We start from the raw sequence: 12,462 nt of genomic DNA on the forward strand, positions 1-12,462 counted from the left end.
GCGGCCCCACGTGTACCGCTGGGCAAGCAAAGAACACAAATGTGGTACATAAGTAATACAGGGGTTTATATGATACTAGCGTGGCCTTACTGACGGGCGGGCGCGAACGCTGCAAGTATGTAAAATGTGTAAAGGGGCCAGGCACTAAGAACGACTCAGAGCCCCGTGGGGACAGCATCTCGACAGGACCCTTTGGAAATTGAGCAGCGGCCATGACTGAAGTCGAGCAAATGGGGAGCAATCCCTTTTCTACTGTTTGACTGACAAGGACTTGGACTACGATTAAGACTGTTACAGACAGGCCTGCCCGTCCGAATATTAGACTAATCCTTTTTGATACGTCTCGTTCTTGTTCTCGCATACAAACCGCAGTGATCAGCATATCCTACTGTTACTGGCTTTACACAGCTATACAACCAATCGGAGACTGATGCCGTCGAAAAGACGCACATCACTAACACGAACATAGCGAGCCGTTAAATGTATTACATAGTAAGGAGTGCCGTATGTGCGAAAATGGCTACAGGAGAGACTGCAACTCCGGGATGACGGTGGGATGCCTGATGGTCGCACGCAGTGGCCAAGTCCGCCTGTCCTCGTTGTGCCACGAAAACTAGTGGGTACTACTCCCGAGTGGTTGCCCTGAGAGTTCTAGCCGCCTAACCGTTCACTTTAAACGCTTGTTATGACAAGCAGTACTATTTTAAAGGTACCCTGGGGTTTCCACCGCTGACCTAAAGTTAAGTGCTACGGGTGACGCTGTGCGGAAATGGGTGGCGAGCCTGTGTGGGAAGTCAACACCGCACCCGGCGTGACATGATGATCGGAATTGACTGTTGCCAAGATATTCATCTACGGAAAAAGCAGACAAGAATGTTAAAGGTAAAGAATTTTGTGTAATTATCGGATGAGAGCGTTGGTATGAGTACCCGACGACGCCGCAAACCCGTTTGAATTCGAAGGACCAAAATTGACGGGCAACACTCGCGTTTCGGACGTGTCGTTGGCCCCAAATTGGATCAACGTGGTGATATTGTGCATGTGCCGATCTGGTGATTGTGACCTTTACTTGGCCTTTCCTTGGTTTGCGACAGCCTCCATCTTTGCCTGAAAGGAAAGAGAAATACAACACACTCGCCGGTGTCCGTACGAAACCGATGCGGCTCGAGTGGCCAATAACCGTGAGCGGTGTTGACTGATCTGGTTGTTGCGCTTGGCTCTTTCGCACGGGAAATACCAACAAGGAGACAACACGAACTCTTCTAACCCGGAAACTGCCACAGGCGACTGTGACTTGCGATGATACCAGCAATCTCGAAGGAACCCCCGCTCCCCGGATTGCGTTCGGAACTGACCTTCAATTCCGCTTCGTCCAGGAGGTAGTAATGTCTGACCGGCTGCAGGTCTTCATCCAGTTCATACACGAGTGGAACTCCCGTGGGAATGTTCAGCTCGAGAACTGCTTCATCGCTCATCTTGTCCAGATGCTTAACCAGTCCGCGAAGAGAGTTGCCGTGAGCTAAAAAATAGGAGGCACAACGGCCACGAATTCAAACAACACAAAAGAATGTCAGAGTTCTCGCTCTGTGGCCCGCCGATCTTCCGATACGCACTAATAAAGTGTGGAGGAAGGCTACCATATAGTGGACGCTCTTCTGCATAAACACTAAAAGGGAGAGCAGTGGAGCAGGCGACTGTCGGGAATTGGGTGACAGGTGCTACAAAGGGAGATTCTCCTGTTCTCGCTCCTAACACGATGTTCGATCGTCGAGGGTTGAGTGAATTCTGTCTGCGCGTGCCTAGAAACCGGAGATGGTGTTTCCTAGTTTCGGACCTCTGTTCGTTCTAGCCTAGTTTCGGACCTCTGTTCGTTCTAGCCTAGTTTCGGATCTCTGTTCATTCTAGCCTAGTGCCATGCAGGAAGCGAATGACATAATGAAGACCAGGACGGAGCCTTACCAGCAACAAGGACCCGCTTGCCTTCCATGATGGACGGGGCGATGTGGTCGAACCAGAAAGGCAGGACTGCAGGACAGAGCGGTGAATAAACAAGAAACATGAACCTGTGCACTACTATGAAGTGAACACGCACACGAGGTAGTGGTACGTGACGAAACACTTAAAAATATGTACGTCATAGCAACATGTGAAATCGTCAGGCCTGTTACACCGGGAAGCAATGACACCAGAACACGCCAAAGACAACTAAACAAAACACAGTGGTTACCTCTCTCGACAGTGTCCTTGAGACACTCCGTCAGGGGCAGAGCCTCCTTCGGGACCATTTTGTAGACGGCGTCATTGCCCGGCCACCTGCATAACAACGCACACAAAACGGTTTGCTTCAGGAAGTGCACCAAAACCATGAGTTCTCGACACTGATTTAAACAGACAACACGACACCCCTATCGACCCGCGTGACGCAGAACCGAGGCTCCGCGCAGCCGCGTCTACCAGCGTACCGGGGTCTCTTCGGAGACTCAGGAATGCGCACAGGCCGGCCGCTACGCAGGATGTAATTGCCAACATAGAAACCATCCATATGCACCAATGCATCAAAGAAGGATACCACTCCGAAGTGCAACGACACGACGAATCACGTACGAGGGAACGAGGAACTGTCACAGGGTGCGTAACACCCTAGAAACCCACACGTCAGTTCGCACTGTGTAAAACGACCCCCGAACAGAGACTGTAAGCAGCTACCATCAGTCAACAGAACGCCCACTATCGAGACAATTCCGCTTCGTAAGCTGGAGAAAAACCCTCCATATTTTGTTTCCAGTTTGGGTGAAGGGAAGCATTTCCTGACTATATTACCTGGAATCAGACTGCTCCAGAGCTGGAGGAGGAATATCATAGGAGCGACGCCAGATCTTGACTTGCTCGTCTCCGTGCTTGGCTGCGGTCTCCGCCTTGTTGAGGCCCTGGAGGGCGCCATAGTGACGCTCGTTCAGCCTATTTCAGATTGCATCCAAACACGAGCACAAGCTGAAAAACGTAAAGGCTTGGAAATGGAGGAGGCCTGGGTGGAGGCTGTTTAAGCCTGCGTGTCTGTATCTGACTCCATTTCTGCATTTGCATATCTGCCTATATACGACTTACGAGGCCTTCGTACCAACGTTAAACGCAGCCTGAATCAGGTCAAGTCGCTACCCTGGCAATGTGAAGGAATCCGTGCACATCAGCGGAGCGTAGCCTACCTCCACGAGCTCTTCACAGGGATGTGGCACATGTCCGTTCCCTTCAAGACGGTCCAGCAGGTGACCACGGCACTGCACGACACGACAGAGAAACAAATCATACGAACAGTTATTTCCGGGGCAGAAGCCAGATTCCCAAAACATAGATCCGAGCAAAAACAGCCCGTCCTTTGTTGACAAACTATGTTTTATGTGGAAGAGAAAACTTCCCTTTGGATCGCTGTTCACAAGCTAATGGACACATTCAAATATCTATATAGGCATAAGTAAGTGTAGGTACTGACTGGACCTGCATTTGGAAAGGTGTCTTCCGGCTCGGCTGCGAAATGAACCCACCCGTGCAACAACGTGACCGCACAAACTCTTTCTTCCGCTTTGAAAATCCTTCCGCGACAAGGGACTGAGTTCCCCACCAGAACGAGACGCTCTCAAACCTTAGTGGTTAGCAGGTAGAGGAAAACTGCAACCGAAAACTTTAGAACAATATGCTGCCACAGAAAGCGAGCGCGCAGCCAGTTGAGCATCGCAGAACAACCTCCGTCACAGAAGGGAACGCCTACAATGTTGAATTCGTGATTTCACACATACATGCTCACCCCGAAGACGTGCTCTCTCCGCTACAACTACGTAATGCAGGTACCCCTTGTCAACCCTTGCTCTGCCTTACCGCTGAAGCACAGAGGTGTAGGCGACGTCAAACTCGAAGCCTTTCGCCTTGAGAGCCTTGGCTGCTTCCCTGTCGAAGATTCCACGAGATACACGGACATCGTGGACAGGGTAAACTATGCGACGGAAGTAACTGCAGCTCTAGAAAGAAACACCCCCAAAAACATTAGTACGAAGGAGTCAACAAGGCCCAGAGAAAACACATATTTCATACACCCCCTCGCGATCACGTAATTGCGATGGGGGGAAACAGCGGAAGCGGGAGAAACAAATAAAGGTCTTGCGATCTGCCTTGCGTCTTAAAAGGGCCAGAGCCCAACACACACCCTTGCTGTAGTGGTTAAGAGGGGAGAACAGTGGAAATAGGCAGGAACACCACTTGCTCTCTCATGGCACCTAACATCCACGAAAGCAGCTGGCGTTTTTGCCGTTTATATGTTCTGGTTTGTTTCCCCCTCTCCATACCCAGTAAGCGTAGCTACACTCGGTTATCTGACGAGAAGGAGCAAAGAAAAAAGACTTACACAGCTTCTTGCTCGCCAACAGGGGACAGGGGCACATCGGTCCATCCAGTGAACCTGTTCTCCTTATTCCACGTCGATTCACCTGCAAAAAAAAGAGCAGAAATGACAGGACTGACATGCATACGTCAAAAGTTGGACCCAGACTGATTTAGATGCCGAAGAGAAGGAACAGACTCACTTGCATTTCCTGCTGAGTTCCCAACCAACTCTGTTTTTCCTCGGTAAAGACACACCAGCGCTGTTTCATAGACGGTTCCCCAAAAACAGCAAGGGGGTTGCCATTAGTGCTGCCACAAATGGAAACTCCGAGCCGCATAACTGGTGAAGTGGACATCTTCTGTGTGAGGATGACTCATTTTTGACACCGTAAGGTTCGCGCCACCGTGTGAAACGAAAGAAAGAGCGGTTTTCCCGTGAGAAAAAAGGGGGAGACGCAGACGGCTGCCCTCTTGTTAGTCACGGAAGATTCCCGGGACTACAGTTGATGTGCAAGAGAGTGGGAGCGTGGCGCCTACCGTGGCGGATGAGGACAAGAGTATACTTTGCTTTCGCCATTTTGCCAAAGAAGCGAACGAAACGCGAAGCGGGGAACATATAATATATGTTACGTGCGGTGCGAAAAAAAGAACTGAAGACAAGAGAGTCGACGACGACAACTGTGGAGAAAAAACAGGATGCGCCACACAGATGTCGGTGGCAGGTCGTCCCCAGTTTGAGCATGTGCGGGGTCAGTGTGTGGCCGGGACAAGTACAGAGTTGGGGTTCCCCCCGGTTGACGGCGGATTCGACGCTTGGGGACGGAAGATTGCACACCCCATTTTATTAGGGGAACAAGAATGCTTCGCCCAGGGTTCCATGATGTAGCGAAAAGGACACATCATCTGTGAGTATCAGGCCATCAGGTCATGTACAGAAGAACGGGGAGGGGGGCGATTTTCGTATTGAAGTAGGCAATGAGCACCGCAACGTCCCGTTTTCAGCAAACTAAGATCCGAGCGCTTCGAGTGTCCGCCTCCCGGAAATGTTTCATTGGACCAGCACAGAGATCTTTTGCTTCCAACTCAAAATGACGTTTTCTCGCTCTTGGAAAGGATCGATATTCGTTCACGGAAGGAGGAGATATCTGAAGGGTAGATCCCCTTGAAGAGGCAAACAAGATCCGCACATCCTTTTAGACAGGAACGACACACATTCATCACGAGAATGAAAACGCTCCTTCAACGAGGAAACAGAAAGGCTTCTGAACAGACAATGCTCGATGCTGGTTCGATGTACACGGCGGTGCAGTCCGGCATCGGCTGCTTCCCGTTTTTTAGAAAGAAAAATGCTTGGGTCCTTATTCACGTACTGCAACGGAGATTCCACCATCATGGATCCGAAAGTGTTTTTGCACATGTACAGGAATTGGGTATTCCACTAGTTCGCCGGTCTTGGCGTCTTCACGCGCATTTGTCCTCTCGCTTCGGAAAAGTGACGACTGGTCCAGAGAAGGTGTGCCGTGCACAAACCCACGGAGGCGTCTAGAATGGTAGCTTGCGGTGGCGTTTGCTGAGGGCTTCGATAAAGGCGCTTGTATATCGTCCGCCGAAAAGAGACGTGTCTTTGCTCGTGAAGCCAAGCGTCACCGCGAAGAACAAGTCCCTCCCTGCAATCGAAGGAAGGTAGGGACTCGCCGCAGACGAAGACTACAATCGAGTGGGTGCCTTTGATAGCTCATTTCATTCAATGAACCGCTACGTCGTCGCTTAAGGCTCACGCGAAGCATTCTTGGCCAGATTCCTGGCCAAGACGTGGGATATGACCTCCCGGAGCTGTGTAGGGCGTGGTGGAGATCTGGGAGGGAGTGGCTGAGTTCGTCACACCTTGTCGATTGCAGGTGACATGTATGGCATCTGTTGTCAGCTGTGCTGTTACTAACAATTATTCAGAACAACTCAAACGGAGTAAGGCGACTCCTGTGCTGGAATGCGTATTGATGCATGCAAAGACCCATTTGCTGAGCTTACTACTTTGGTCCTGACGCCACCGCTATGGAACTCCACCCAAACGACAAAACACTCTCCATCATTGTGGCGAAAACACTGGTTCCTCGTGCTTTTTGACCAGAGACACAATGCGTAACAGCATCTACGCAAATATCATCTCTGGTGATGGTACACTTGCAGCGGAGATACTGGCCACCACATGGCGGTGGACATGGTTCACCTGCAAACCAATCTCTGATTTGGAGACACCCTACTGCAGAATCTGCTCACAGATACGTTCCTTCCTACGATAGCATCAGCGCTTTCGACATAAACGATGTTCCATTAAAGATGTTGCTGAAGGATTACCAACACAGTTTCTACGCTGGAAGAGAAATGGTTAACGGGCTGGCGTGCGTAACGTGTCCTTTTATTGTACGGTGAACGGAGTGACTGAGAAGGGAAATGCCTGCGCAAAAAATACAAAAGACTGCCACTCGCTACATACAAGATTAGTTCCAGTGTCAACCGGTTCGAATTCCCATGTAGCCGACCTTTGGAGACGACTCTGTTGGCCGCCATCCAATCACCTCTAGGCGCTGGAGCCTTTTTGCATGTCTTGAGGCAGCAAGATGTTCATGTCAACAGAACCTAGCTAATTATGCACGAGCGGTGGTGTTAATCTGAGAATCCTGATGCGAGCTCGACTGACCAGACGCCCTTTTTGTCTGCGAACGAACGGCAGTTTTTTCTGCGACACGCCTTGCACCGTAGTAGAAGCTCAACGACCGCAAGATACCCGGTCGCTGTCCGCAGTTTGAAGAGAGAGACACGAACACTTAACAATATATTCCGGTCCGTGGATACCACGGCACCAACCCATCTGCAAACGCTCATGATCTTGTATCTGGAAAGGCAACCGGCGCGTGCTGTTAACACCCCCTCTGCCATCTATAGGATGCCAGCAGTTGATGGCCAACACGAGCGGAGGCTCCAGGCCGCAACTCGACGCAATGCGGTCGTCTCTACGTCCTTGACATCGCTTCTCGCCGGTCTCGGTTGTAGATATTGTTGTCACGAGACGATCGAGTGTTTCGTCCACCTCGAACACTTGGACAAACGAGGAGCGTATCGGCTTTATGGATCACTTCAGCAAAAGAAATTAAGGCATGCACCAACCCAACAGCAACCACCAAAGCGAAAAACCTGTACCCATAACTCTGGCGGTCAGAACACCTGTCTCAGCCAGAGGCGTTGGTGGTGATGGCAACCACGCCAGACGGCCCAACACCCGCCTTGGGCCCGGCGGAAAGCTGGAAGATGCTCTCCTGACACTGAAGAATATCTGTGAAACTGCATCATCAGCTTGCTTGTTATAGGCCAACAGCATTTAAGAGAACCAGGCAGGCAGTCACGTATGCCAGCGCTGTGCCACTGTAGCCGAATGTTTGGGCACCCGCAGCAGTGAACCACCCTTGGAACATTTCTGAGCCCTCCTTGGACATTTTTGCCATGGTATCAAAGCCAAGACTGTTGGCGACAAGAACCTGGAGAGGGAATCCCTGCACCAAGAAAACGTTCCCTTCGTTGCGCATATTGTCTTCCACATTCTGCAACATCCTGAAGTTCCCATCCTTCTCCTCACGGCTCTTCAATTGCTGTGGATTCAACATCTTGTAGAACCGCAGCATTGTTTCGGTCGCGACAGGGAGAGGTTGGCGGGCTACATACCAGCGCACATTTTCCGTGCAGTCGGGCATGGTTGTGCTTCCATCATAGGCAAAGAACTCCGTGTTTGTCAGCTGAAGCATCATCATCACTGACTGCAAATTTAGCGGATGTACCAGTTGCACCTTCTCGGATTGACCCGCTGCAATAACAAAACAAATATGCTCACAGACGAATTGCCGTGTGCAGATCCACATGAGAGTCTCACTTGCGGTTCAGTTAGGTCTCTGAATAACACAGCGCTTCTACACTGTATACAGCTTTAACAGTTATACAGCGCAGACAGTGTGAAAAAGTACCAATTCGTTAGAAAATCAGATAACGTTCGAAGTCGCACACTCCGCGGACCATGGCTTGCATCGGCAGAGGGGCGACTAAATAACGAAACGTACGTGCACTTGCTTTTGAGACCGGATCTCGCAATTTATGTGAGCACATGCTGCTTGTGCCATGCCGGACGTACCTTCACTGTTAATCCTTTCTGCACTAAGAAGGGTACTGAGCAGCCTCTCGGATGGCAAACTCTTGAGTTCAGCTAGGCTGGTTTGGTCAAGCTCCTCGCTCATAAATGTCAAGGAAATCACACGCCAGTGGGAAGAGGGAAGGTTGGGGTCAGCGCCAGAAGACTGATCTCTCCTCAGCGCCTCCTCGACATCGGGAAGGTTGAGGGAGCTTTGAGCAAAGAGAGCGAGGAAAGGGAGAGAGGTATGATTTAAGCTCGTTGATGATTCAAACGAGAGCAAGTCGTTCGAATAATGCCAAATCTGCATTTCAATTTCACGACGATTCGCCTCCCCTTGAAAGGTATGTTCAGATGGCGAATGGAAGAAGATGTGTTGAGCAGTGTACATCTCCGCCGTATCTGTGCTAAACATAGCTCCAAGAGGTGTCATTTGGTCCTCTGGGATGCGCACCTGAAACACTTTGGACGACTTGTAAACGTCCACTTGCGTGAACTGGTGAGGGTAGGTATAGAAAAAATCCCCCCGCTTCCAGGGCTTGAAGGGTCGAGACTGTACCATTGTCCCGGAGAACGCGTTCATATACAGATTGGTCAAATTCCGATATTCGGGCTCCTGTAACCCCTCAATGTGTAAATCGACTGGCGATTGCTGCATGCCTTTGGCGCACATGCCACCCCAGTCCTTGCCATGTTGGTTGTAATCCCACTCCGACTCTGGCAATGCCGAAAAGCGCGGTATTGAGCCGACTTCCCTATTCGAATTGTTTTTCTCCTCAGCCACCTCCTGAATCAAAGAGTGGGGACGCGCTCTATCCTTTCCGAGTAGTTTTTGGAAGGCGGCACCGCGGTGGGCACGTGCTACTGTCTCACGGGCGCCAATAGAGCTCAGATACTGTGCCTGCAGCATCCTGTGATCTTCAGGAGTCGCTGTTCCGTGCAGAGACGCCCGATGAAAGGCCTGCGTTCGATTCAAAGAGGTGATTGCAACCCCCAGGATGAGCATAAGAACGGCGTGGGACCACGAGATCGGCCCACACTGCCCACTGAGGCCGCGAAACAGACAGCCCGCCATCGTGTTCCGACAAAAATTCACTTGTATATGTGTTTGCACAGCGAGGGAGAAGCAGCGTCGATATTCGCGGGCCTGAGAGGGAAACGGGACAATTACCACAGACTACTGAAGCATCAGCTTGCAGCTTGGCGTCCAATCCCGTACGTATTAGATCGGCGACGGAAACCGGCTGCTAGCCACCGTGCCTGCAACCGACAGAGAATTTCGTTCACGTCACGAGCTGAAGAAAAAGCAGGCAGACGGTGGCCCGGGAAGATAAGGCAAGCTGGTTCACGATTTTGAAACATGAAAGCACGAGAGGGTCCACAAGGGCTCTACGCGCGTTGGCTAATTTCTAGCGCTCGCTATTCCTTCGAGACAAGGCCCCTCATCGCACAGGAGAAAACCGTGGCAGCCAGGCGCGCACCGGCATCAGAACCCATCGCACGGGTTTCCTGCTGAAATTACCGTGCAAGGGGCAAAGAAGAGAGGATCTGAAAATGACGGCAGAAAAAATCCGTGCGTTTCCCTTTGCCTCCGAGTTTAAAAGACAAACATTCCGCAGCTGACCTCATGGCGCGAGGGCGTCTTCCTTGAGGCTACCCGTTAACCGCTGACGGACAAGACACGCCCTAGCGGGAACGAAATCGCGTGGTAGCCGCAAACAAGCTGGAGGACCATGAAGATTCCAATCCTCCAGACACAAAATCAACAGACTTTTTGGCGTCTTCCTTGCCAAAAAACATCACATTCTTTGGGAAGCTTGCCGGTGGGGAACGCATTTTTCTTAGGGGAAAACCATGGAGTCAATGAGACAGAACAAAGCTACCAAGATAGCCAGGGCCATGGCGGCGGCTACCACCGTAGAGCGGTTCCGCTTCCACCGGTTCGGACAGCCGAAATAGCACGCAACCGAACCGATGATGCAGTCGATCTAGGCAACTTAAACACCTTGGTTTCTCTTTGAGTTAGGTCCGTGTAGGTGGTTTCAAAATGGATGTCTCCTCCTGTCTTGAACCTGCATTTGGCAGTTTAAATTACCTAAAGGAGTCCAAGTTAGAGGGAACACCGCGGCCGCTGTGTCGCTGCCTTTTGGCGCTGGAATTAAGTGCGTCTCCCTCGTCATTCAAAGAACAGACACTGTATACAGACATCATAAAAGACAGCGGACTACCGCACAATTGGAGGTAGAGGACGCAGTTGAAAGTCGTTCTGAATGTGAGCATTGGATACACGCTGAAACTAGCAGATTTTCCATCCCGTCAAGCCTATCAAACGCGGTACCCCACTCTGTAGACGAGGGATGTGGCCATTTTATCTGCAAAACTGGTATGGAGTGTCAATCCGGCATTGCGATACCAAGCTCATTGTTGAAATGAGCACAGGGGCGCGAAGGCAAACAGGGAATGAGCTCCAATAGTTAAATCTCGAGGATCTGAGTCTGTGAGGCCCGTCGGCTCCGCCTGCTTTAGCAAGTAGCCGCCCTCTCCCTGGCATCCTAACAATAACAATGCCAAAGGGCGGGCATTGGCCCGTTCGGGCTTGATTATTAAGCAGATTTGGAAATGGACGCGGAAGGTCTTGTAGTTGGAATAACTTCCACGGGGACGATCTACGTGGTGTCCTGTTTCCATGGAGAGTATGCGGGTGTGCGCAATGGCAGCCGCTTTTTGCTGTCATGCTGCCCATTGGGAGGTTCAACGGTCTTGATTAGTTGCCAGTCCTGCCGACGCCCCATGTCCATTTGCTTGCTCACTCGGCTACGCTTTCCTCACCACGCACAAACAGATCCATGCGTCTATCTATGCCGCGGCTCTGTTTTTCCAGTAGTGAAGTCTTTCATATCCTACACAACCCCCCTGTCTAAAGTATCCCGGGAAAATTTTCGCAAGTGTGGAATGACAGAACCGCATCGCCGAGGCAAGAAGGCGTTCTACAAGAGGCCATACACAAAGCAACATTAACCCCCTCGGTTATAGTGGATCCCGTCGACAACGAATCCGAGTCGGTAGCTCTAATGCGACTCTGTGTTCTTGGTTCTTGAGACGCCGCTTGCTCCCTTGATTCTAAGCAAGGGTGCTAGTATGTCTGCACTGTCAGTGGCTGGGTCTACGGGACAACATGCACTGCTTGTGGATGAGGGGAGCAAATATGAAGTTTTAGCTTGGCTGAGGTCTAGAGAAAAAAATGTCTGCGCCATGGCTTCGCGAAGACCATTTGGGCTGCGTGAAAACTAGACTCATTCCTTTTTGTGTTTCGCATTAACGCAGCACCACCGACTGCGAAGCTGTCGGCAATCAAGGGCAGGCGCGCGCAATTTGCTTTTTCTGCGCTCATCGTGTGAATTGACCGATCAGCGGCCTCAGGACTTAGGGCCACTCAAATAATACTCAATGGAGGCCGTACTGTCCAACCTATTCCACTACCGGATTCAAAACAGATACTCTCAGTAACTAAGGCATAACCTACTCGTACTGGGAAATTAGAGACCGTGTTAGTTCTTGGCGAAACGGTTTCCGAATCCCCTGACACTGATTGGTACAACTGCTTTACCTTATCCGCCATACGAAAACCGGCATTAAGAACATAAAGATCACAGCTAGATGTTTTTTTGCATTGTTATTACCGCATCAGCAGTAAATGTTGTCTCTGTGCAGACGACGGTAAACAACGGACTCCTCCACTTAAGTTGATGAATCCACTTCCCGTTCGCCATTCGTTGGCTGTGTTTTCCAGGGGAAGATGAGACATGGCAGCAAGTTCATCAGGAGGCTTGTTTCGTTCCCTACAGTTGCAGGAAAAAAAATTGTGGCTACAGCGAGACGCTCCGAATGCCTGTTGTTTTTTGGAGTACAAAGGTGAT

General features: G+C 50.7%; 2 protein-coding genes across 2 annotated transcripts; both read right to left on the reverse strand.

The window, feature by feature from the left end:
* Positions 1 to 1,065: 1,065 nt before the first annotated feature.
* NCLIV_006170 (phosphoglycerate mutase, related) lies at positions 1,066 to 4,948 on the reverse strand (the record flags this gene model as incomplete). The annotated part of the gene is made up of 9 exons (XM_003880127.1): positions 1,066 to 1,107; positions 1,356 to 1,519; positions 1,960 to 2,025; positions 2,228 to 2,313; positions 2,821 to 2,958; positions 3,204 to 3,275; positions 3,871 to 3,939; positions 4,394 to 4,475; positions 4,909 to 4,948. 9 exons carry the CDS (start codon positions 4,946 to 4,948, stop codon positions 1,066 to 1,068), a joined length of 759 nt encoding a protein of 252 aa, XP_003880176.1.
* Positions 4,949 to 7,730: 2,782 nt separating this feature from the next.
* Positions 7,731 to 9,620, reverse strand: NCLIV_006180 (putative duplicated carbonic anhydrase; the record flags this gene model as incomplete). The annotated part of the gene is made up of 2 exons (XM_003880128.1): positions 7,731 to 8,227; positions 8,549 to 9,620. The coding sequence occupies 2 exons, from the start codon at positions 9,618 to 9,620 to the stop codon at positions 7,731 to 7,733; spliced, it is 1,569 nt and encodes a 522-aa protein (XP_003880177.1).
* Between the last annotated feature and the right edge of the window lie 2,842 nt (positions 9,621 to 12,462).

The sequence above is a fragment of the Neospora caninum genome, chromosome II (genome assembly GCF_000208865.1).
Source record: "Neospora caninum Liverpool complete genome, chromosome II".
NCBI lineage: Eukaryota > Apicomplexa > Conoidasida > Eucoccidiorida > Sarcocystidae > Neospora > Neospora caninum.